Source organism: Tamandua tetradactyla, chromosome 8 (assembly GCF_023851605.1).
Source record: "Tamandua tetradactyla isolate mTamTet1 chromosome 8, mTamTet1.pri, whole genome shotgun sequence".
Classification (NCBI taxonomy): Eukaryota; Metazoa; Chordata; class Mammalia; order Pilosa; family Myrmecophagidae; genus Tamandua; species Tamandua tetradactyla.
In genome coordinates, this window is record NC_135334.1 from 83,921,468 (window position 1) to 83,947,317 (window position 25,850).

The 25,850-nt window shown below is 34.5% G+C and overlaps 1 protein-coding gene and 1 non-coding gene across 2 annotated transcripts in view; both read left to right on the forward strand.

Moving 5' to 3' along the window:
* Positions 1 to 25,850, forward strand: part of IPO7 (importin 7) — a 57,032-nt gene that overhangs the window by 27,392 nt on the left and 3,790 nt on the right. Inside the window, exons 9-24 of the mRNA XM_077113957.1 lie at positions 2,307 to 2,441; positions 3,083 to 3,182; positions 3,786 to 3,862; positions 4,047 to 4,163; positions 8,980 to 9,069; positions 9,479 to 9,644; positions 9,845 to 10,005; positions 11,158 to 11,286; positions 13,346 to 13,412; positions 13,496 to 13,621; positions 14,879 to 14,976; positions 16,274 to 16,369; positions 16,898 to 17,118; positions 17,228 to 17,433; positions 22,240 to 22,446; positions 23,872 to 23,988. Coding sequence (XP_076970072.1) covers positions 2,307 to 2,441; positions 3,083 to 3,182; positions 3,786 to 3,862; positions 4,047 to 4,163; positions 8,980 to 9,069; positions 9,479 to 9,644; positions 9,845 to 10,005; positions 11,158 to 11,286; positions 13,346 to 13,412; positions 13,496 to 13,621; positions 14,879 to 14,976; positions 16,274 to 16,369; positions 16,898 to 17,118; positions 17,228 to 17,433; positions 22,240 to 22,446; positions 23,872 to 23,988 — 2,113 coding nt within the window. The remainder of the gene's footprint in view (positions 1 to 2,306; positions 2,442 to 3,082; positions 3,183 to 3,785; positions 3,863 to 4,046; positions 4,164 to 8,979; positions 9,070 to 9,478; positions 9,645 to 9,844; positions 10,006 to 11,157; positions 11,287 to 13,345; positions 13,413 to 13,495; positions 13,622 to 14,878; positions 14,977 to 16,273; positions 16,370 to 16,897; positions 17,119 to 17,227; positions 17,434 to 22,239; positions 22,447 to 23,871; positions 23,989 to 25,850) is intronic.
* Positions 9,219 to 9,400, forward strand: LOC143645408 (small nucleolar RNA SNORA23). Its single transcript, XR_013157117.1, has one exon. It is a non-coding gene; the product is annotated as a small nucleolar RNA SNORA23 (small nucleolar RNA).

The window sequence follows — 25,850 nt, forward strand, 5'->3', positions numbered from 1 at the left end:
AAAGTCTTCAGTATCTTTTAGTCTCAGGACTTCCTTACACTTTTATTTTATTATGGACCTGTTCTAGTTTGCTAGCTGCCAGAATGCAATATACCAGAGACGGGATGGCTTTTAAAAAGGGGAATTTAATAAGTTGCTAGTTTACAGTTTTAAGGCTGAGAAAATGTCCCAATTAAGACAAGTCTATAGAAATGTCCAATCAAAAGCATCCAGGGAAAGATACCTTGGTTCAAGAAGGCCAATGAAGTTCACGGTTTCTTTCTCAAGTGGAAGGGCACATGGCAAACACAGCATCATCTGCTAGCTTTCTCTCCTGGCTTTTGGTTTCATGAAGCTCCCCTGGAGGTGTTTTCCTTCTTCATCTCCAAAAGTCGCTGGCTCGTGGACTCTGTGCTTTGTGGTGCTGCTCTTTCTGAATCTCCCATTCTCCAAAACGTTTCCTCTTTTATAGGACTCCAATAAACCAATCAAGATGCACCCAAATGGGTGACATGTCACCTAATCCAGTTTAGCTACCACTCTTGACTAAATCACATCATATGGGGAGATGATCTGATTACAGTTTCAAACATACAGTATTGAATAGGGATTATTCTACCTTTATGAAATGGGATTTTGATTAAAACATGGCTTTTCTAGGGGGCATACATCCTTTTAAACCAGCACAGGACCCTAATAGGATTTCATTTGTATAAGTTATATCTAATAATATTTTCCATAATAGAAATTATAATGAATTTTATCAACATTAATCCATTTAAAAATAACAAAATCATTATGTGTTACTATAGAAAACATAGTTTTTAGGAAAAATAACTATTTTCCAGAATTTTTACCAGTATGAGTGGCATTGTTTGTTATACATTTTTGCACTGTTTGATGTCTGACTTAGGAGAAAGCAGCTGCATACTTTCCTACTTAGGCATTCAGTCTGTTGTAGTTTGTCTTGAGTTGATATAAATGAAGAAAATTTACCTTCACAGAATGTTTTGATAGACTGTTCTGATAATTGTGAGAATTCCTTGATAACACAACAAAATTTGACAAATAACTGTTTCTTAAAGTTTAAAATTAATTGAAAAAAATTTTTGAGGCGATGGGCAGGAGGCTGGGTTTAAATCAGCAAAATTCAGAGCAGTGGAGAACAGTGGAGAGGGTACAGGAAGTACAAGTGGCTATACATTGGTAAAAGGTTTCTGGTAAAATATATTCACCTGTAAAGTGGGCATAATAATATACCCTGTGAGGCTGTGGCTGTTTGCATGCACATACCATGTTTAATAAATGTTATGAAGTTATTAGCTGTTGATTGTGTATGTATGTTCATTTTTTTTTTAATCATATCCATTAATATCAGTCTCAGGATGGAGAGTCCACATATTCCAGAATTTTAGTTTTTGCTTACAAGCTCCAATTTTAACATCAGTACAAATATTGTCATTTATTTTCCTTGAAGTACCATGTTCGTTTTGTTCATTTTTGAGAAAATGATCTGTCCATATGCGCAAGTCTCATAACATATTTTGTCAGTTGTTCTTTCAAGTATATAATAGTTTCATGGAAAAAGTGACTCAATTTTTTTTAAAAAAAGTGACTCAACAGTTGCACAAGTGCTTGTCTTCCAAACATTGTAACTTGGCAAGCAGCTAAGTGCTGTGAAAGTATGCTTCTCATTTAATAATTTTCTTTCTGGTTCATTAAGGACATTCTTAAGTAAAACTTGTTCTGCGAGTATGTGACTGCTAGCTAGTACAGTTTAGAAGTTTTACCACCATTACTTTTATATCATTAGTTAAATGTCAATACAGTAAAAAGACAGATAACTTTGTCTTAGCATTATTATGCAAATAGTTTTTCCCTCACAGACTAAAAGGATCTTGCAGTCCGCCAGAAGTCTGTAGACTACAATGAGCATTGCTGTGCTGCAGTAACGTGTAGAATTAGATCTCTTGACAGGCGTTAAATAGGTAGATGGATGGTTTGGGTGTGGATTTCCTAGAAGATGATTTTAATAAGAAAGGCTGTCTCAAGATATGGTTCTGTGTTCAATGGGTAATATATTCTCTCTTCTCTTTGTGCTTAATCTGAAACTAGTCCTTTCACATAATACTGCTGCAAGTTGTTTATTGTTTAAGTGCTTTGGAAATAAGTTTATTTAAAAAATTATTTTCTTTATGAAAAAAATGTAGTTGTTAATTTCAGGGGATGACGTGAGCATTACGTATGTCAGATGGTTTTGATGGCTTGCATGTAAGTTATTAAAATTTCTATTTAAACTGAGTTTTGATTGAAATTATTTTTCAAAGGTTTTATTGAAGGTGTTATATCAGTACAAGGAGAAGCAATACATGGCACCTCGAGTTTTACAACAGACATTAAATTATATTAACCAAGGAGTTTCCCATGCACTCACCTGGAAGAATCTGAAACCTCACATACAAGTAATAATTTTCTATTTGAAATAACATTTTTCTAGCAGATAGTAATAAAAGCAACATTAACTGCCATAAAGTTTGAAAAAATATTGCTTTTTTTTTAAGTTATTGTATTAGCCTAATTCTGACAGTTGTTTTGAGAGTATAGAAGAAAGATGAGATATAATACCCTCACGTAAAGTTCTGATAGGTGTTTCGTGAATATTAATTTTAATTTAAAAGTGTTACCTTAGCATTTGCATTTAAGCCCTTATTCTTTGGTTATAATTAGTTTACAGTTTACTCATTTAGTTTGAAGTAACCAAAGGACTTTGTTTCAGCAGATTTTTTTCCCCAGGATAATTGGCTTATCTGCTTTTTCTATAAGGAATTTTTTTTTTTTGGAGATATCGGATTTGAGGAACTAAACTTTACTGCCTCAGAATACTTTATTTCTTAATTACTAGTTGTAGAGAGGGTAAGAATATTTAGTCTGATCTTCGGTCTGAAAATATGTTGACATTAACAATGCTTAACTGAAGTTTCGGTAATTAACTTTAAAATACATATTTTAGGATTACTTTTGTTTTCAATTTGGAGGTTTTAAGCAATTAGTAATATTTTATTGAAGACTGACTTGAAGTTTTTGCTTCACTTTTAAATTGCAGGGCATTATCCAAGATGTTATTTTTCCATTGATGTGCTATACAGATGCTGATGAAGAACTTTGGCAAGAGGACCCTTATGAATATATAAGAATGAAATTTGGTAAGAAACTTCTACTTTTTAGAAACAAAACATAAGTAGGTGAAAAGATTGAGACTGGATATGTATAACAAATCTAGTGGGTATTAAGACCTGACTGAGCTTTGGTACTGAAAAACTTCTTTGTTCAATATATTTTATCCGTTGTTTAAATCTTTTTGGGTCTATTCCTTAGAGTACTTATAATGATAATTTTTGTTTTTAGCAGACACATGTACATTAGTTTTACTAAGTTAAGATTATGCTTCTGGCACAAACTAAAGCTGTTAGAAGTTCAACATTACACTGAGACTAAGCTATATATTTGGATCCCTGTCAGTCATCTATATATGGGAATTGAGAAAGATGCATGCTAGAAGCTAGTTGCATGGAATCTCTGAAAGGAACTAAGGAACTGTAATTTGGCTAAAGTTTCTGTGTAGAAAAGAGATGAAGAATTGTGCAAAGTTATATGGAGATCTGGATTCATTTTCATAATGTAAAGATTAGTAAAAACCTAAGTACCTTACTTTTTAGAGAGCATCGTTTGTAAATTAGATAACATTAGACTGTTTTAGAGAAGTTAAAATTGTTGTTTTCTGTCTTAATTTTGAATTTGTTCTCCAGATGTGTTTGAGGATTTTATTTCTCCTACCACTGCTGCCCAGACACTTTTGTTTACAGCTTGTAGTAAGAGAAAAGAGGTAAGTTATTTAATGTATACTGATTTTCGTATGTTATTCTGAATGTAATTATTGCTGTATTATTTAAAATTTGTTCAAATATACTGTCAGATTTTATTGTCAGTTGTATGTCATTTTATTATTGATTTTTTGTGTGTGTGGTTTGTTATGATTCCTGATTATCATTTTTTTTCTTTTGATGTAGGTATTACAAAAGACTATGGGATTTTGTTACCAGATTCTTACAGAAGCAAATGCTGATCCTCGAAAAAAAGATGGAGCCCTGCATATGATTGGCTCTTTAGCTGAAATACTTCTAAAGGTATTATTTCTTTTGTGTATTTGTATATGTGCATGCAAGAAGAGTACAATTCACTGGTTCTCAGTATATTCATAGAGTTGTGCAATCATTACCACTATTTATTTCTAAAACATTTCAGTCGTCCAGAAGTAACCCCATACCAGTTACTCCCTGTTTAGTTTGCTAGCTGCCGGAATGCAATATACCAGAAACAGAATGACTTCTAAAAGGGACAGTTTAAATCAGTTGCTAGTTTATAATTCTAAGGCTGAGAAAATGTCCCAATTTAAGCAAGTCCATAGAAATGTCCAATCAGAGGTATCCAGGGAAAGATACCTTGGTTCAAGAAGGCTGATGAAGTTCAGGGTTTCTCTCTCAAGTGAGAAGAGCACATGGTGAACACAGAGTTTCTCTCTCATCTGGAATGGCACATGTGAACACGGTCAGGGTTCCTCTCTCAACTGGAAGGGCACATGGTGAACACGGCGTCATCTCCTAACTTTCTCTCATGGCTTCTGGTTCATGAAGCTCCCCGGGAGGCATTTTCCTTCTTCATCTCCAAAGGTCACTGGCTGGTGGACTCTTCTCGTAGCTGCATCATTCTCTGCTTTCTCAGAATCTCTTATTCTCCAAAATGTTTCCTCTTTTATAGGACTCCAGAAATTTACCAAGATCCACCCAAATGGGTGGAGACATGTCATCACCTAATCCAGCTTAACAGACACTCTTGATTAAATCACATCTCCAGGGAGATGATCTGATTACAGTTTCAAACATACAGTATTGAGTAGGGATCATTCTGCCTTTATGATATGGGATTTAGATTAAAACATGGCTTTTCTAGGGGACATACATCCTTTCAAACCAGCACATTCCACCCTCTGGACCCTAAAGAAAGACATGTTTTCCCCATACACAAAATGCATTCATCCCATAACAATATCAGAGAACCTTAAACCATTTCAGTAACATTACAAATACAATGCAAGGTTAAAACCAATACAAAACCTCAAAGTTCATTCATTATAAGCATGCTCTGGCTTTGGACTTTTGAAAACTCATAACAAGTTATTTGCTGCCAACATACAAAGGAGAAACATTCATAGGATGCATGTACACATTTCTATAGGAAGGAAGGAACACTGGGGTCACAGGACCCATACAGTTTCAAAAAACCGGTAGGCCAAGTCCACTAGGTTTCAGAGTCTGATCAGGGCTTCTGAAAGCAGCAGTCCCACCTGTTCCAAAGACCTACACAGAAGCCTGCCTCTCTCCAAATGCAATCTTGGAGGACACTGGGGAGATCACCTTTTTCTCGGCTCTCCCCTCTCCAAGCATTGGGGCTGCACCCAGGCTCTCTGCCATTTCCGGGGCACATGCTCACCCCTCCATGTGGTGGCAGCCAGGCTCTCCCCAAACCCCGGGAATGTGCTTCACCCTCTCCAGGGCCTGAGGTGGCATGACTCTTCCACTGCAACCAGGTGGAAGACCCATCCTCTGCCTTCGGGTCAAACTCACCCTCTTCATGGGCTTGGGTGGGTCTGCTCTCCTGGCCCGAGGCTTCTTGACTTCAGACCTCAGCCTCCATGGTTTTGCCTCTGAAGTTATTTTTCCTCCAGTGTGTCCCTTCTCTGAATCCCCCAGTCCAGACTGGCGGTGGCTCTGTTTATACATGTCCCACAGCACTCTCACTGGCTTTCTATGCAGTAGCCTTGGACCATGCCCATCAGACATAAGGAGTTTACACAAATCCTTCCTGGATAACTCCATGTCCAATCCTGGCTTTCTCTGAAATGGCTGACTGGTTTCACATTTGGTCAAGTTCTCACATCGAGCACTATTCTCTGGGGTCTCCCTTCCAAGGAAGCCCAGAATTCTCCAGAACATCAGCTTCTGGTTTCTTTGTACCCAAGAGTTCAATTGTCGGCTTATCTCTTTCCTGTCACATTTCACTGTAAGCTGTGAGGAGAAACCAGGCTGCACTTTCCACATTTAATTTGGAGATCTCTAATGCTAAATATCCAAGTTCATGGCTTTTAAAATCTGCCTTCCAGCCAAAGCCAGTCAGTTTTGCCTGATTATCTGCTGTTTTAAAACAAGGCTTGCTTTCCTTCCGGTCTACAATAGCACGTGCCTCATCTCTGTCTAAAGCCTGGTCAGTCATATCTTTAGAGTCTACATTTCTACCAACAATCTCTGCAAAGCATTCTAGGCCTTTTCTATCAAGCTTCTCACAGCTTCTCCAGATTCTTTCCCTTATCCATTTAAAAAGCCATTTCAACATGTTTGGTATTTGCAAACCACAGCAGCAGCAGCACCCCACTCCTCAGGTACCAAAATCTGTTCTAGTTTGCTAGCTGCCGGGATGCAATATACCAGAAATGGAATGACTTTTAAGGGGGGGTATTTAATGAGTTGCTAGTTTACAGTTCTAAGGCTGAGAAAATGTCCCAATTAAACAAGTCTATAGAAATGTCCAATCAGAGGCATCCAGGGAACGATACCTTGATTCAAGAAGGCCGATGAAGTTCAGGGTCTCTCTCTCAAGTGAGAAGGAACATGGCAAACACAGTCAGGGCTGGAAGGGCACATGGCAAACACGGCGTCATCTGCTAGCTTTCTCTCCTGGCTTCTGGTTTCATGAAGCTCCCTGGGAGGTGTTTTCCTTCTTCATCTCCAAAGGTCACTGGTTCATGGACTCTCTGCTTCATGGTACTGCAGCATTTTTGCTGTCTCCAAATCTACTATTCTCTAAAATGTTTCCTCTTTTGCAGGACTCCAGCAACTTACCAAGACCTGCCCAAATGGGTGGATACATGTCGCCACCTAACCCCGTTTAACAACCACTCTTGATTAAATCACATCTCCGGGCAGATGATCTGATTACAGTTTCAAGCATACAGGATTGAGTAGGGATCATTCTGCCTTTATGAAATAGAATTTAGATTAAAACATGACTTTTCTAGGGGACATACATCCTTTCAAACCAGCCCACTCCCCATTTCCTTACAAACCACCCAGACCTAGGTAACAATTTATCTACTTTGTGTAGATTATTTTGAATATTTCATTATTAATGGAGTCATCTAAACTGTGGTCCTTTGTGGCTGGCTTCTTTCACACAGCATATTTTCAAGGTTTATCCACGTTGTAATATGTATCAGTACTTCTTTTTTAATTGATACATGATATTCCATTGTATGAATGTACCATTTTGTATTTATCCATTTATTGGTTGATGTCGGTTGTTTCCACTATTATAGTAATGCTCTTAAAAACGCTTATGTACAAGCTTTTCATGGACATGTTTTAATTTTTTGATAGCTAACCTAGTGGGTGTGAAGTGATTTTTATATGCATTTCCCTCTGGCTAATATGTTTATTTGCCGTTAAATGTATGTTTTTGGGGGGATATGTATTCAGATTCTTGGCCCATATTTGTCTTTTTATAAAGAGTTGTTATATATTCTAGATACTAGAGCTTTATCAGATTTTCATGATGTCCTTTGAATTTCAAAATATTTATAGTTTGATAATGTCCAGTTTATCTATATTTTCTTCTGTTGCTTGTGCCAAAGGTTTTTCTTTTCCTCTTGCAGGAGAGTTGTAAAGTGTTTTTAAACTTAAAAGAATGACCTTTTAAAAAATTAGTAAACATGATGCATTCATTTACGGCCTTCAGAACATCATGCTTTTGTGACAGAAGTATTTTGCAAATCTGGTAGTAAAATAATGGCTGATTGGGTTCGGTTTATATTTAGAAAGCAAATCGTAATTGTTCACATTGTACACTTGTTCATTATAGATAAGATCTGAGGTTTGTTTTCATTTCCAAGTTTATAAATGGTAAAAGTTTAAGTAAATATTGTCATGGCACCTTTCCACTGCCACAAACATTGCTCCATAGAGGTCATCACTGACTGAGTTTTTTGGTATGTGCTTTTCAACTTTTTCTATACCTTTCCACCGCTCATCTCTTAAATTTATAAGGTATAAATTAAAGACAATCTGTTACTATACCTGGCTGGGGCTCTTGAGTGAGTTTTTTTGGTACATTCAGATATATTATCAGTTTTTAAATTTAAATTTTATTTTGAAATGGTTTTCAACTTGCTGTTAGGAAAATTGCCAATTTAAAAATTTCCCCTTAATTTTTACCCATCTTCCCTTTTTGTTAATATCTTACATAGCCATGGCACAATGATCAAAATCAGGAAATTAATGTTGATATAATACTATTAACTAATGTACAGGCCTTTTTCAGATTTCCCAAAATTTCCCACTAATGTCTTTTTTTTCTGGAGCATGTTCCAATTCAGGATCACACATTACATTTTCTTGTTTCTTTAGTCTTCTCAATTTATGATTATTTGTAAGTTTTTAATGTTGGGATGTGCAACACAACAAGCACCTCCTAAAAGCATCATGTTATCATTGAAAAAATACACTGCTTTTAGATTTTTGAGAATATCTTTTTAGATATTTGATATATAACCTCGAAAATAGTATTTTTTTAAAAATTATGTTCGGTTAAAAACTTTACAGAAAGTTTTTTTTTCCATTATAAAAATTATGTATGGTAGGAGGAAGAACCCTGCTATACTCAAATACAGTTGCTACTAAGGTGTGGCATAATTACTTTCTAATCACATAGAGAAATATGTAAACATGCATTCAATGTTTTTTGATGTCAGTGTTCTAGAGTGAGAGGATTGGTTGTGTATCCTGGATTTAGGCTCATAATAAATGTTGTGACATCAGTCATTTTTAACACTGGTTTATTTGTTTGGAATTTGAAATGATTGTAGTTTTATTTTTAAAATATTTATATTCACAGAAAAAGATCTACAAAGATCAGATGGAATACATGCTGCAGAATCATGTATTCCCCCTCTTCAGCAGTGAACTAGGCTACATGAGAGCAAGGGTATGTTTTAAAGCTGCATTAGTTTATGTTTTTCCATATTGTAATGTATGAATGACTTGTTTATATGGACCTTTATACTGAAACTTTTAAGTTCACTTTAAAAGCTGTATTTCATTTAAGACTTGTTTTGTGTAAATTTTTAAATGGCTGCTTTAACGTGTGCATAGTTTTCATCTATGTCTGGTAGTGGTTTCTGTCTGTGTTTTACATTCAGATATTGCTATCCACGCAAATGTCATGCAGCCAAAGAGTAACTTGGGAGCATAGTACTGGTCTAGTGTTGTCTCTGGATACATCCACCACTGGCCAGCCTCCAAACTTCCTTACATGGAGCTTTGGGAATAGAAATGTAACATGGAGGGATTTAATGTAAGCTATCTTTAGTAAATTACTGCATATTTTTGAAAAGGCTTGCTGGGTCCTTCACTATTTTTGCGAAGTGAAGTTCAAAAGTGACCAGAACCTACAAACAGCTTTAGAACTTACCAGAAGATGTCTGATTGATGATAGGGAAATGCCTGTGAAAGTGGAAGCTGCGATTGCACTTCAGGTGTTGATCAGCAATCAAGAAAAAGGTAAAGGACTTCTATGTCAAAAATAGTAGAATGTCTTTACACTTAATTGTATGAGACAATTCTCATTGTCTGATACCTTGTCTTCCTTTATATGTGAAATTATTTCTTTTTTACTTTTTGGGGGGGTGATATCTCAGGTTTTAAAATGTGGCTGTTTTGGCCTTCTTAGCTGTTCAACTGTTTTTCTTTTTTTCTGACAGCTAAGGAATACATCACACCATTTATTAGACCCGTAATGCAAGCTCTTCTTCATATTATAAGAGAAACAGAAAATGATGATCTTACGAATGTAATTCAGAAAATGATCTGCGAATATAGTGAAGAAGTTACTCCTATTGCAGTAGAAATGACGCAACATTTGGTATGTTGATTTGAACCAGTGATTTAGTCAGATGTTTCCACAAGTTGCTTGCTTGCCAGACTTATTGTGTATTTTTTCACAGCGCTTACTGTATAGCAGGTACTACTATTCAGTCTTCACACAATCCTATGTAAGAATTATTCCTGTGCCTCGTTATTCTCTGGGACACAGAAAGGTTCATTAACATGCTGAGGAAAGTAATTTGTGGGGTTGAAATTCACACCTCTGTTGTTTGCCTTCATTGTCCATGTTCTCAACTTCTATCTCATACTGCATTTTATGACTGCTTTGAAGTTTCATGGAGTAATTTGGATCAACCTAAAGTTGAAGTAGCAGATGATAGTTACATATTTATCTAGATGAAAATTCTTTAATACTTATAAAATAGTTATAAAATAATTAGCTTTTAATTACTATAATTTCTCTCAATTTTGATGATTAGTGATGGACATAATATTTGCACCGAGCTTTAAATAGCTGAGAATTAGCAATGTAAATTATGGGTAATGGAAAGTATGAAAAAATGCCTAGGATAATTCTTTACAGTGATTTGTTTGATGCGATTTATATTCCATCTAATTTCTGTTACTTGCTGTGTTTTATGAGTTAAAGGTAAAAAGAGGTTTGTGTAAAAATATATTAACAGCTGATTTTGATGCAGGTAAAGACATTTGAATAGAGTAACATCCGTTCACTGTATATTGCATTTATAATACATTAAGATAATATTACTGGTTATGACACTTCAGATGTTTGTTTCAAAGCAAATCAATTTAATTTTACCAAAGACAAATCAACTTGATGACTAAATGTTTGATTTGGGCATTGTCAAATATTACCCAGTAATATTAATGAAAATATGCATAATACTAATCACTCACTGTGTCTCTCCTTATTTAATTCTCATCATATCTCTGAAGTCCTCAAATGACATACCAAGAAACAGGTCAGGTAATTTGTTTAAATTCACCCACAGTGACAGAGCCAGGACCATTTGATCACAGAGTCTAATCTTTTTAAATTATCAATCTATATTTGGAGAAATTGATTTATGTTTATCTTAATGAGAACTTGTAAAACTTAAAAGTTTTAGACCAAAACATGTTTTTACTGCTTTAATGGCAAATATAAGATATATTTTTTTGAATCTAGGCAATGACATTTAACCAAGTAATCCAAACTGGGCCTGATGAAGAAGGAAGTGATGACAAAGCAGTTACTGCTATGGGAATTCTGAATACGATTGACACGCTTCTTAGTGTAGTTGAAGATCATAAAGAGGTAAGAAAATGATCTGTTGTTGTACAGGTTTTAAATATATAACTCTCTGCCTTAATTTTGTAATATTTAAGTTAATTCACTTTTTAAATGCAATTTTGTGATATACTCTCATATCCTTTAATCATCTAAAGTGTACAGTCAATCACAGTATCACATAATCATGCATTTATCACTTCAATTTTTGCACATTTTCATTATTAAAAAAATACATTTAATAGTAAAAACAAATATAAAAATGAAAAATAACACCCAAAACATTTCATGTCCCTTATCCTCTGCTATTATTTATTTTTGCTTTGTCCTTATTTTTTTACTTATCTGTCCATACACTGGAAAAAGCGTCAGTCACAAGGTTTTTACAATCATACGGTTCCACTGTAAGAGCTATATAGTTACAAATCAAGGCTACAGGAATACACTTGAACAGTTTCAGTTGTTTCTTTCTAGGTATTCTAATCCACTAAAAACTAAAAAGGGTTATTTACATAATGCATAAGAATAACCTCCAAAATTACCTCAACTCTTAAATCTCGGTTTTGTTTCATTTCTCTCCTTTTTGGTCAAGAAGTCATTCTCAATCCCATGTTGCCAGGGAGATTTACACCTCCAGGAGTCATGTCCCATGGGGCAGTGAGTTTATCTGCCAAGTTGCCTTAGAGAGAGAGACCGCATCTGAGCAACAAAAGAGGTTCTTTGAGTTTGACTCTTAGGCATCATTATAAGTAACCTTAGCTTCTCCTCTGCAGGAATAAGTTTCATAAGGGCAAGCCCCAGAATTGAGGAATCAGCCTATTAAATTGGTAGTCCCCAATGCTTGCAAAAATATCAGATCTTCCCCAGATGGGGAAGTTAAATATTTCCTCATTTCTCCCCAGTTCCCCAAGGGGACTTTGCAAATGCTTTTTTTTCTGTGCACGTATTACCCTACAACGTATTAGGGCATTACGCCAACCTTACAAACCAACAAAATCTCACTCCCTATACAAGATTCCATGTAATTACAGTGTTTGAATAAACTGACTGTACAAGTTACATTAGTGTTGTAACAAATATTAAATTTTGCACCAAGTAAACATCTCTTCCTTTTAAGTTAGTTACTTTTGAAAAGATTAATAATTTCATAAACACCTTAATGTCCAGAATATTAGTAGAAGAATTAGAAAGCAGGTATTTGTTTCAACATCTCTTCATGTTTGGGACTCAGGGTTTTTGGGTTGCTCAAAGGTTTTCCTTCTCAAGTCCAGAGGTGTGGCAATACCTATGAATACAGTTTTCCGGTTTTTCTTCTTTTCCTTTTGTCTTTTGGAAAGGTAAACTAAAAAAATCATGGATTTTCTTTTTAATGAAATATTTCAAACCAAACAAAAATAAGTAAATAGGAAACTATAACCAGTACCTTTTAACCACCATCTTACTTTATTTGCCTTAAACTGTTTTACAAGACAATTGAAGTCCCCTCTCTATCACGTCCTAATCTCATTTCCCTTCCCTCCTTCCCCAGAAGTAACTATTCTCCTGAATTTGGTATTTTATAATTCCTAGGAAGATTTTAATACTGGTAATAAATATATTATCTATTTACCATATATAGTGTATATTTTCAGATTATCTGCAAGTTGCCTTTTTAGGAAAATATTTTTGTATTCTGAATTATAATCGGAGGGAATGGACAGGATAGTTTTTCCCCAGTTACTGACATAATAACTTTTCACTTATATCTAGACTGAATTAATTAATATTTACACATGGACTATATATAGCTGTCTTCAGAGTGGTGTGTGGATCTTTTTTTTTTTTGATAGTGCTTGCATTTTTCCTGAAAGTTATTTTTCCCTTTTAAGTAACTAAGCGATGTGTCTCATTGTAATGTTACTTCATTACATTTCAATCTCAGTTTGGCTCACAAATTTATAATATACAGGTCATTTCAAAATAAAGATTTAAAACAGTTTAACAATACTGGCTTTGTATTTAAGTACAGTGAATTACATTTTCATTACTTTAGTAATTTCATTCTGTGTACTTCAATTCTTACGTTTTTTTTTTTCTTTTCTTTTAGATAACCCAGCAGCTTGAAGGAATCTGCTTACAGGTCATTGGTACTGTTTTACAACAGCATGTGTTAGGTATATACTTCTGATTGTGTTAAGAATTTTCTGCAGTTTCATATCAACAAGCATTGTCCTAATGATGTGGTGTTCCCTTTTAGAATTCTATGAGGAGATCTTCTCTTTAGCACATAGTTTGACATGTCAGCAAGTATCTCCACAGATGTGGCAACTACTACCCCTTGTATTTGAGGTCTTTCAGCAAGATGGCTTTGATTACTTTACAGGTAAGTAAGAGTGTAGAAATATGACTTTTCCATTTTGAATAACTTTTAGCACATCATTTGATCCTATATGCTTTTTAAATTATTCCAACTGCTTCATGGTTTAGATTCATTATCATGATAGCAATTTATATTCCAGGAAGGTTCATGGCATTGATTTCTGGTATATATTTTATTTTATTTTATTTTTTTTAATATTTTATTAATTGAAAAAAATTGCAAGAAACATAAACATTCCCAACACATACGCTCAGCAATTCACAATATCATCACATAGTTGCATATTTATCATCATGATCATTTCCTAGAACATGAGCATCAATTCAGAAGAAAGAAATAAAAGACAACAGAAAAATATAACAAAAAGAAAAAAAAAATTTTTACACGCCATACCCTTACTGATCCCTTTCATTGATCACTAGCATTTCAAACTAAATCTATTTTAACATTTGTTCCCCCTATTATTTATTTTTATTCCATATGTTCCTCTCATCTGTTGACAAGGGTAGATAAAAGGAACATCAGACACAAGGTTTTCACAATCACACAGTCACATTGTGACAGTTATATCATTATACAATCATCTTCAAGAAACATGGCTACTGGAACACAGCTCTACAGTTTCAGACAGTTCCCTCTAGCCTCTCCATTACATCTTGGATAACAAGGTGATATCTACTTAATGCATAAGAATAACCTCCAGGATAAACTCTTAACTCTGTTTGGAATCTCTCAGCCATTGACACTTTGTCTCATTTCACTCTTCCCCCTTTTGGTCAAGGTTTTCTCAATCCCTTGATGCTGGGTCTCAGCTCATTCTAGAGTTTTTCTCAATCCCTTGATGCTGAATCTCAGCTCATTCTGGGATTTCTGTCCCACGTTGCCAGGAAGATCCACACCCCTGGTAGTCATGTCCCACGTAGACAGGGGGTCTGGTATATATTTTAATTTAGTTTTTCGTTTGAGTTATTGTTTTTTATTTATAGCCTGTAACACTCATTCCCCTGCCCCTAAGTCAATCAGTATCTTTATCTCCATATAGATATAAATGTGTGTTTGCATGTGGATATAATCTTAGTGCATAACTATTAAATACAGAAGAATTCACTTTAATAATAGGTGTCTGTATGTATTATAAGTGAACAAGACTTTAAAAGTGATGTCAAAGATTTGCTTTTGTCTATGAAAACATTTTGGGAAATAAAGAATAAAGTATTTGTATTAGAACAGCTATATAACTGATGCTTTTTATTAATACAGATATGATGCCCCTGCTGCATAATTATGTAACAGTTGATACAGACACACTTTTGTCTGATACCAAGTATCTTGAAATGAAATACAGCATGTGCAAAAAGGTAAGTAATTCTTAGATAATATCAAAGTATTTTATGGTGCTTTTGGTATAAAATGTTTGAAATTATGGAAATATATGTGGTGTACGATACCACATTGTAGCAAACATTATGTGGGTCTGAAAGACTTAAGAGCTTTACAAGTCATAAACTAAAAAAAGCTTTCAGTTAAAAAAAGAGAGAGAGCTTTGATCCCTGGATGCCACGAAAATGGTTTGACAAGTATTTCTCTTCCCTCTGCAGTCTGACATTTCGTTGGCATTAAGTATTCTTAATTGCTAGACCTCTTAGAGTTTTCCTTCACCTACTTCTTTGGAATTGTAAAAATGAAAGGATGAAGGATGTATTTGAAAGTTTTTTTAAGGAAACTGGAATGATTAAGATGTGTTATATAAAGACAGACCTTACAAAATGAGGGTGTACAGTAATGATTTAGAAAGTAGCAACAGTAATATTTGAGGGTTTGGTTTTTTAAAAATCAAAAATACTCGGCCTACACTTTGGGAGGAAAAGTTGAATTGGAGTTTCATGTAACAAGAACTATGTTGTTTTTACACTCTAGGCTCTTCTGCATCTATATCAGTATTCTTTTGAGAGGGTGGGGAGTGCGTAGGTAACATATCAGTTAATTCTTAACTGCAAGGCAACTGAATTATCTGCTTTTTTTTTTAATCTATCCTACTTCTCCCGAAATGGTTTTGTATGACAAGTTTTATGTGGAGCCCCTTTTATTTAAGAAACAATACAGGAAACAATTTTATGATAGTTTGAATGAAAGGCACTCAACAGTCTTCATATTCTCAACCCCTGGTCTATTGTGCTAGTCATCTTTGACGTTCTTCTCTTCTGCACACATTCTGTTATACCATAATCATCTAGTTCCGTTATTGATTATATATTGACAATTATGCTTTTTATGTTAATACCCTGGGGACATCGGGGCTCATCTATACTATCTACATTCGCATTTCAGAACACTACTCTGTTCACTTAAACAGTCTTTCGGCACTAACTAGCACATCAATTCCGTGTTCTTTATTTCCTGTTTATGCAGCATAAGAAGTGAGTAGTCAGTACACCATGAGTCAGAATGGCATTGATCAAGTGTACTGAACTACTAGAATGTTGGAATATGATAGATAGGCAGAAACTCTAAATATCTATGATATTAGCATTCCTATGAATTAGAATATTTTAGGAAAGAGTCTCAGCTTCTACACTGTGTGGGGAAGAGATGGGTTTTTCTGCTTTAGAGGTTTTATGGAAGCTTCATTACAATTTTATGTTCCATGTTGATCAGGTTCTGACAGGAGTTGCAGGAGAAGATGCAGAGTGTCATGCAGCAAAATTGTTAGAGGTCATCATTCTACAGTGCAAAGGGCGTGGCATTGATCAGGTCAGGAAGGCCTAAGTATTAATGATTCATATTTGAAGATTCAAATAGGAAATCCTAACCCCTTTACTTTTGGAGGGGGCAAAGTGGGAGCAAACCAAAATATAATAATGATCATATGTGCTATGATATGTATGGAAAAATGACTGGTGAGTTTTATGACTACGTGTCATTAAAAGGTAAACTTTGGCTTAAGATTTTTTTGTAGTATGTTGCGAGACATAGGTTGTAGTATGGCTTGCCATGTTGTCAATTTGCAGTAAAATAGCTTTTGAAAATTAAATTTCCGTGGTCAGTTTCAGTAGGAATATTATGATTCCATGATTCATATTGTGGTGAGGCTGTAATATCTTACTGAAGACTTTACTTTTTCTACACTGACATTTCCCAATAAAATACCTCTTTTGAGACTAAGATAAAAGCTATCCAAACCTTTAATGTGGGGCTAAAGGATTACTTGAGTTATATTGGTAGGGTAGATAGAATGCTGTTAATTACAGTTTCAGAATATTTTATGGTCTTTTTTTACAGTGCATTCCCTTATTCGTTGAAGCAGCTCTAGAGAGACTGACTAGAGAAGTTAAGACAAGTGAACTTCGAACAATGTGCCTGCAGGTTGCCATTGCAGCTTTGTATTATAATCCACACCTACTGCTCAATACTTTAGAAAATCTTCGCTTCCCTAATAATGTTGAATCGGTTACAAATCATTTTATTACACAGTGGCTTAATGATGTTGATTGTTTCCTGGGGTAAGTGACATAAATTGGATCCTTGGTTACTATAATTTTCTGTTGAATTCTACTGATTACAAAAGAGAAAGTAGAAATAATCTTTTTTCTCTCTCTCTTTTTTTTTAAGTCTTCATGACAGAAAAATGTGTGTTCTGGGTCTCTGTGCTCTTATTGATATGGAACAAATACCACAAGTTTTAAATCAGGTTTCTGGACAGATTTTGCCAGCTTTTATACTTTTATTTAATGGATTAAAAAGAGCATATGCCTGCCATGCAGAACATGAGAATGACAGTGATGATGATGATGAAGCTGAAGATGATGATGAAACAGGTAAAGAAAATATCATAGAACTTAGCTTGTTTTCTTGATTTTTATTTCATTTGTTCGTAGAAGGACTTCCTTATCTTTCTACTGGACTGAGCTACACAAAATTCCAACTATATCTCTGATACCTAGAACAATTCCAGGGATATAGTATCCAATAAGTAAAGGTTTGTTCATTCTGCATGTGTTCATCACCAAAAACACAAAGATGAATGATCGTGTTAACTTCTAGTTTTCTAGTCTAGTGGGAAAATAATTACACCACCAAATAGTAGTACTAGGTATAATAAAATTTTTGTTGTTGTTTTTCTGTTAGAGCAGTTTATAGGTTCACGAAAATATCATGCAGAAAGTATACAATATCCATATATCCATATATCCCCAAACATACCGGTTTACCTGTTATTAATGTTTTGCGTTAGTGTGGTAAATTTCTTAAAATTGATGAAAAATTATTAATTATAGTCCATCATTTGCATTTGGCTTCACTCTTTGTGTAATAGAGATTTTCGATGCAAGGTACTGAGTTCATGTAAGGGAGAGCGATTTTTCATAGGGGAGAGAAAAAGGATGGCTCTACCATTACTGTATCTTTTAAGTTGGTGTAATCAGATGTGTTTCAGTAGTAGGTTGTGAGGATTAAATGCTAGAATCCTTGACACTTGACATAATGCTTGGCACATTGCTTTCTTAACAATGGTATACATATTGCTACTACACTAATTATTAGAAGAGGTATGTTTTCTAGTATTCGCTGGGTTTATTGCTAACATTTATTAGAACTAAAACCTCAGAGTACCTTCATTAAAAAATTAAGCAGCTAAAAAGAGGGTTGTGGGAATGTGGAGTAAGAAGCCAAAACAACTTGATCTGGTAGGAACTTCCTGAATCACTTAGTTTGAAAGTCTGGAGTGCAACATTGTGCAGCATCCAGGGAGACCTGGAGGAAGAAGCTGGTAAATGGCAGTTAGTATCGATGAATTTCACACTCCATGCAGTGGCTATGTGGCCCCTCTTCCACATAGCAGCCCAGGATCCTGGTGCATATTGTTGGTGTTGGGATGAACGATAAGGACCTAGCCTTCCTGAAGCTGGGGATTGTGGTCTGATCACTAGTATTGATCAGCTGCTTCAGATAGAGTTGGTAGACTGTCTGAGAAGGCAACCATTGTTCCAACTCACCACCAGGAAAAAGTGACAGAGGACTCTTAAAGAAGCAGTATGTACAGTATTATTTTCCTCTTTTTCTACTCTCTGAAAGGAAAAATAGTTTGAAAAAGTGACAAATTGGTCCCAGCCCTCAACAACAACAACAGGAGACCCTAACTACCCCAGAGGAGTGGGAAAACTAGATTTCTAAAGTAATACTGAGAATGTTCAGTTCTCAGCCAAAAGTTATAAAACATACAAACAGAAAAGCATGCACCTTTCACAGGAAAAAAGGGAATTGTCAAAGAACAATCATTGAAGCTCATATATTTTAACTAATATAAATCAACTGCCTTAAATATATTGAGTGAGTTTAAAGAATCCATATACAAAGAACTGAAGGAAATCAGGAAAACATTCTCTGTACAAAATTATTTTAAAAAGGTAATATACGCCAGTAATGACCTACTTGAAAAGGAAATCAAGAAAATTCCTTTTACAATAGCATCTAAAAGAATTGAACTCCTAGGAATAAATTTAACCAAGGAAGTGAGCGACTTGGACACTGAAAACTATAAAACATTGCAAAAGTAAAGAAGACCTATAAATGGAAATATATCACATTTTCATGGATTGGAAGACTTAAATATTGTTATAATGTCAATACCAGCTAAAGAATCTACAAATTTAATGTAGTACCTATCAAAATTCCAGTAACCTTTTGTGCTGAAATTTTAAAAATCCATCCAATAATTCATATGGAATTTCAAGGGACCCTGAATAGCAAAACACCCTTGAAAAAGAACAAGATTGGAAGACTCACTTCCTGATTATAAAACTTAAAAAAAACCGAACTAAGAACTTAAGGTAGTTTTTAAAAATAGTGTGGTATAGTGGCATGAGGATAGACATGTCATATAAGATTTCTTTGTCTCTTAGAATAGAATTGAAAATCCAGGGGTGCATCCATATAACTGTCTAGTTGATTTTTGTCAAGTGTGCCCAGTTTACTCAATGATGAAAAATACTATTTTCAACAAATGGTCCTGGAACACCTGGAAGTCCACATGGAAAAGAATAAGTGTGCACACCTACCTCTCACTGTAAAAAAATGATTTAACTTGTTCAGTGACCTGAATTTAAGCTCTAAACTAAACTCTTGGAAGCAGGCATAGGCAAGTATCTTCAGGATCTTGTAGCAAACAATGGATTTTAAAATTTTGCTCAAAAAGCACAAGCAGCAAAAAGAAGAAAAGATAGATAAAATGGATTTCATTATTAAAGTGAAAAGGCAATTACAGGATAGTAGAAAATATTCGAAAACTATATTTGATAATGGTTTAATACCAAAAAACAGAACCCTATTATACTATGGCCAAGGATTTAAGTAGATATTTTCCAAAGAAGATATTCAGATGAAGATTTCAGTATATAAAAATGTGTTCAATATCATTAGCCATTATAGAAATGCAAATGAAAGGTACAATAAGATATGAATTCATCCCGCTAGGTTGCAGAGAAATAACCTCATACATTTTTGGTTGGAACATTAAATGGTGCAGCCAGTGTTGAAAATAGTTTGGTGGTTTCTCAGAATGTGAAACAGAATCACCGTATGGCCCACTAAGTCCATTCTTACATATATACCCAAAAGAACTGAACCTTGGACAGATAATCTGAACGTCCATGTTCATCAAAATGTTATTCACAATAGCTAAATATGAAAGTAACCCAAGTGTCCATCAACAGATGAATGGATAAACAAAATATGGTATATAGCCATATGATGGAATATTATTCACTCTTTAAAAGAACTGTAGAGCTGGTAGATGGCTACAGCACTGAACCTTGAAGATACTATGTTGGGTAAAATAGACCAGAGAAAATGATAAATATTGTAAGATTTCTTGTTTGAAATAGTGTAGGGATCGTAGGAGGAGGGAATGAGGAATTATGCTAAATGAGTATGAGTTTTAGTTTAGAATTATGAAAATATTCTGTAAACAGAATTGTAGTGAAAGTTGCCTAGTGTTGTCATTGTGGTGAAAGTGAAAGAATTGTCCACTTAAAATGGTTTTTATGTTACGCATATTTATCACAACTAAAACAAAAATTTATTTTTTTAAATCAAGTTGATTAAATATTGACTAATATGTTTGACTAGTGAGATGTTTTATTTTAACGAGTACAAACCAATTGAATGTTGGTTAATGAGTGGTTGTTGTTTAAGAAAAATATTGTAATCCTTCCAAAATAAGATCTCTATTGCCATTTTGTCTCTTTGTTTTTAGACAAAATGCCATTTAAAAAAACTCATAAAAAAGGACAGCTTAATTGAACATCATAAGTACATGGAACCTTGAGTAGGGCATGAGATTTTGTAGGTTTGTCCAGAGTGATGCCTTGATAAATCCCAGAAGGATTTGAACAGTGAATAAAAAGGTATTTGCAAAGTCCCCTTGGGGGAATGTTGAGAAAGGGAGAAAATTCAGCTTTCCCAAGTAGAGAATTCTTGATATTCTCATAAGCAGTGGGGACAACCAAAGTAATAGGCTGAGCCCCCAATCTTCGGGTTTGTTCATATGAAACTTAGCCCTGCAAAAGATAGAATAAGCCTACTTAAAATTAGGCCTAAGAGTCACTCCCAAGAGAACCTCTTTTGTTGCTCAAATGTGACCTCTCTCTCTCAGCCAACACAACAGGCAGACTTACTGCCCTCCCCCTCTACATGGGACATGATCTCCCAGGGGTGTGGACCTTCCTGGGAATGTGGGACAGAAATCCTAGAATCAGCTGGGACTCAGCACCAAGGGATTGAGAAAACCTTCTTGACTGAAAGTAGGAAGAGAGAAATGAGACAAAGTGTCAATGGCTGAGAGATTTTCAGACAGAGTCGAGGGGTTATCCTGGAGGGTTATTCTTATGCATTAAATAGATAGCACCTTTTTAGTTAAGGCGTAACAGAGAGGCTGGAGAGAACTGCCTGAAAATGTACAGCTGTGTTCCAGCAGCTGTGTTTTGTGAAGATTGTATGATGATAGAGCTTTTGCAGTGTGACTGTGATTGTGAAAACCTTGTGTGTGATGCTTCTTTTATCTACGTTATGGACAGATGAGTAAAACATAAGGATTAAAAATAAATTAATAAGGGAACAAATGTTAAAACTTAGTAGATTGAAATGCTAGTGATCAATGAAAAGGAGGGGTAAGAGTTATGGTATGTGTGAATTTTTTTGTTTTCTTTTTATTTCCTTTTCTGAATTGACACAAATGTTTTAAGAAATAATCATGATGATGAATATACAACCATGTGAGGAAAAAAAAAATCTCACGAAAAGGTATCTATGGTTGTAACTTACATCATTACTTGATTAGAAAATAATGCCCAGAGCCTATTAAGGGTTGAATGTCATATTATGAAATCATTATTCGTCTTTAGCTTTAAGAATATGTTAAATCATGGTTGGGTTTTTTGGACTTTCATGAAATTTAAATTTTTATTCATCGCTGAGTATTTAAACACCAATTCTTGGTACTGTGTCTTGAATTTCTTCCATTATGATTTGTAATTTACTGGCAGTGATTGTGATCATTGTCTTTTTGTGGCGTGGCAAAATATTTTAGTTATAACAAAGAAAATATATATATATATATGATTTGACAGAGGAACTAGGCAGTGATGAAGATGATATAGATGAAGATGGGCAAGAATATTTGGAGATTCTAGCTAAACACACAGGTGAGGATGGAGATGATGAAGATTGGGAAGAAGATGATGCTGAGGAAACTGCTCTGGAAGGCTATTCCACAATCATTGATGATGAAGATAACCCTGTTGATGAGTATCAGATATTTAAAGCTATATTTCAAAGTAAGTTAGCTTAATTTGTAATTTAAGTAGCTCTATATAATCTGTTGTTTTACTGAACTAGTCTGGGGATATGAGATCGTTATTTCCTAATTTTGTATTTATTTCATTTGTAAATTTGAAACTTGCACATTATAAGAAAACAGTGCCGTTCAAAATGGTTATGATGATAATTCCTACTTCTGATATCTAGTCCCTCAGCTTTCTTCAGAAGCAGCCACTGTCACATGTATATTGTTTAGGTGCATGTTTGGATATCTATTTTACCGTTATTTACTTGGATTTTTTATTTAAACAAAAAAAATAACATTGTGTTCCACCATCCAGTTTAAGAAATTAAAATTACTACTATGTTTGAAACACTCCCTTGTCCCCCATAGTTAATTGCTGCCCTAAATATTAATTATTCCTATGCATCAGGAACTTAGAATTAGAACAAATTTTGGTAGCCAAGGCTTTTAGTCTCACAAGGCATGACAAAGTAATTATGACACAAAGTTGTGGAAACATGAAAGAATGGTTTCAAGGCTACATGATTGAGAGGCATAGAACTACTGATCTGTTCTGCCCTTACTTTTGTATTTTATAAGCTTAAACACATATCAGTTCCTAAAAAGGATGGTTTATGATAGAGGGTCCTTATACAGTAAATGCAATAAAGTAGAAATAGAAAATCATGTGAAAGTCAAGTTTTTGCCGAAACATACCAGTAACTAGCTAGTACATGAAGAATCAGTTTATATTGTTGGCATTAGTGTGTGGGGTTATATGTCAGTTATCTGTGCATATCTTAAAGGAATATTGCAAAGTTTAACAGGTGATCTTGTGACTTGGGAAAATTTGTTTTCCATATCTTTACCTTGAGTTTGGCCATTATTTTAGGCTTTAATATAAAGGCTTTATGGTGTAATGTGACTTATTATTCGAACACTGCAAAAACTACCTTTCTTTTAAAAAAAATAGTTTTGAGAAGGCAGGGCATTTATTTTGTCATTTGCTGCTTTTCTGCATCTTCTTGATGATTTTATTTTACTTTTTAATTTAGGGATTTGAGATTTGTTCATCTTCAAGTTACTTTAGTTTAATTTTCAAGCTGGATTAATTTCATCTCTAAAGTTCCAGTTATATAGTATTTGTAATTCTGTTAGAACATATTTAAATAATAAAAATTGATTTAGCATCAGAATACTTATACAGATATGAACTATTATAAAGCTAAACTTGAATTAATTTTTGCCCTCTAACTTTCATTTCTGAATAGATTTGAGTTGAATTTCAAAGAGAAAGAACAAAATATAAGCTGTACTGGGGAGAATATAAAATAGGTCTGAATTTCAAGTGCCTTGCAATGGATTAAGGGGAACAGGATCTGACCAGGACTCTTTTATTGTTGTCTTTTTCCCTGGTTTTCTTATTTTTTTATGACAGCTATTCAAAATCGTAATCCTGTATGGTATCAGGCTCTGACTCATGGTCTTAATGAAGAACAAAGAAAACAGTTACAGGATATAGCAACTCTGGCAGATCAAAGAAGGGCAGCCCATGGTATGTTAATTGACTTTAAACTCTATTTAATTTGTTTAATGACTCCATGCAGCTTTAAAATTTTATATGAGTGATGGGATTTTCTAACTCTAATTTGAAGGATTTAACAGAAGAATTTAATTTTGGCTGCAGTTTATTATTTTGGTCCTTATTCTAATTTTAGATAAAGACTACTTTTAAGTGTGGAGTAGCTTTAATCAGGGTGTTTAAGTACATGGTAGTGAATTGATAGTAGAGAATTCTTTTTAACCCATAAACTATGTTAAAATTATATAAAGAGTGTGCCTTTTTGCTCAGAAGTATTTTAAAGAAAATTCCAGACATCATATCTTTTCATCCCTAAATATTTCATTATGCATTTCAAAAAAGGACATCTTAGATAATTACAGCCTACAGTTTTCTATAGGTAAGAAATAATGAATGTAATATTATTTTTGATTATCATTTAATAGCCAGTCTGCATTCATTTTACCTTGCTTAAAGGAGCACTGTCCAATAGAAATATAGTGTAAGCCATTTATGTAATTTAAAAATTTCTAGAAGCCACATTAAAACCAGTAAAAAGAAACAAGTAACATTTAGTGATATCTTTTATTTAATTCAATATATCCAAAATATTTAACATGTTATGAATGTAAAATTGTTAGTGAGATATTTTGCTTTTGTTTTTTTGTACTGTGCCTTTGAAATCCTGTGTGTTTGTATTTTAAACGGCATGGGAGTTTTCATTGTACAATCTTTGTGGGTTTTTTCTTTTTACGTGGTTAAGGAGATTATATATTTTTTCCACAAATCATCATATAGCAGTGCATTTATCATCATAATCGACTTTTTTTGTGAAAAATAACATGCAAAAAAAATTTCAAGGCATATTGAAACATTAGTTGTAGAACAGATTTCAGAGATTGGTATGGGTTACAGTTCCACATTTTTAGGTTTTTACTTCTAGAGCTCTAAAATACTGGAGAGTAAAATAAATATATAATGTTTTAACAGTCATACTCATTTGTTAAACCCCTACCTTCTCTGTATATCTCCACCATCATGTTCGATCTTTGTCTCACATTCTTTAGGGGTATTTTCAGCTATGGCCATTCTAACTTTTTCATGTTGAAAAGGGCTATCAATAATATAGGATGGGGGATGGAACCAGTTGATATTCTGGAAAGACTGGCCCCTCTGCATTTCAAGACTTATCTGGTCCAGGGACCCATCTAGAGGTTGTAGATTTCTGGAAAGTTACCCTAATGCATGGAACCTTTGCAGAATCTTATATAATGCCCTAGTTGTTCTTTAGGATTGGCAGGAATAGTTTTGGTTGGTGTTTGCAGGCTATGATAGGTAGCAATGTCTAACTGAAATTTGCATAAGAGTGACCTCCAGAGTAGCCTCTTGATTCTATTTGAGCTCTCTCAACTACTGACCTTATTTGTTACACTTCTTTTATCCCTTTTGGTTAGCATGGCATTGTTGATCCCACGGTGCCAGGGCCAGGCTCATCCCTGGGAGTCATCTCCCATGCCACCAGGGAGACTTTTACCCCTTGATGTCATGCCCCACATAGGGGAGAGGGCAATGATTTCACTTACAGATTTGGGCTTAGAGAGGTCACATCTGAAAAACATGAGGTACTCTGGAAATAACTCTCAGGCATACCTATAGGTAGACTACACAGGATTAAAGGCCTTCATCTTTATTCTGAAACCCAGTGTATATTTTTATACCTTAAAGAATATCTCCATTTGGACTAGCCACTTCTCAAGTGCTTTCATGTGACTAGTGGCTACTGTATGGAGTAGTATGTATCTAAGACACACCATTTTTATACTTGGTTTGTTAAGAGACAACAAAAGTTTTCCTGA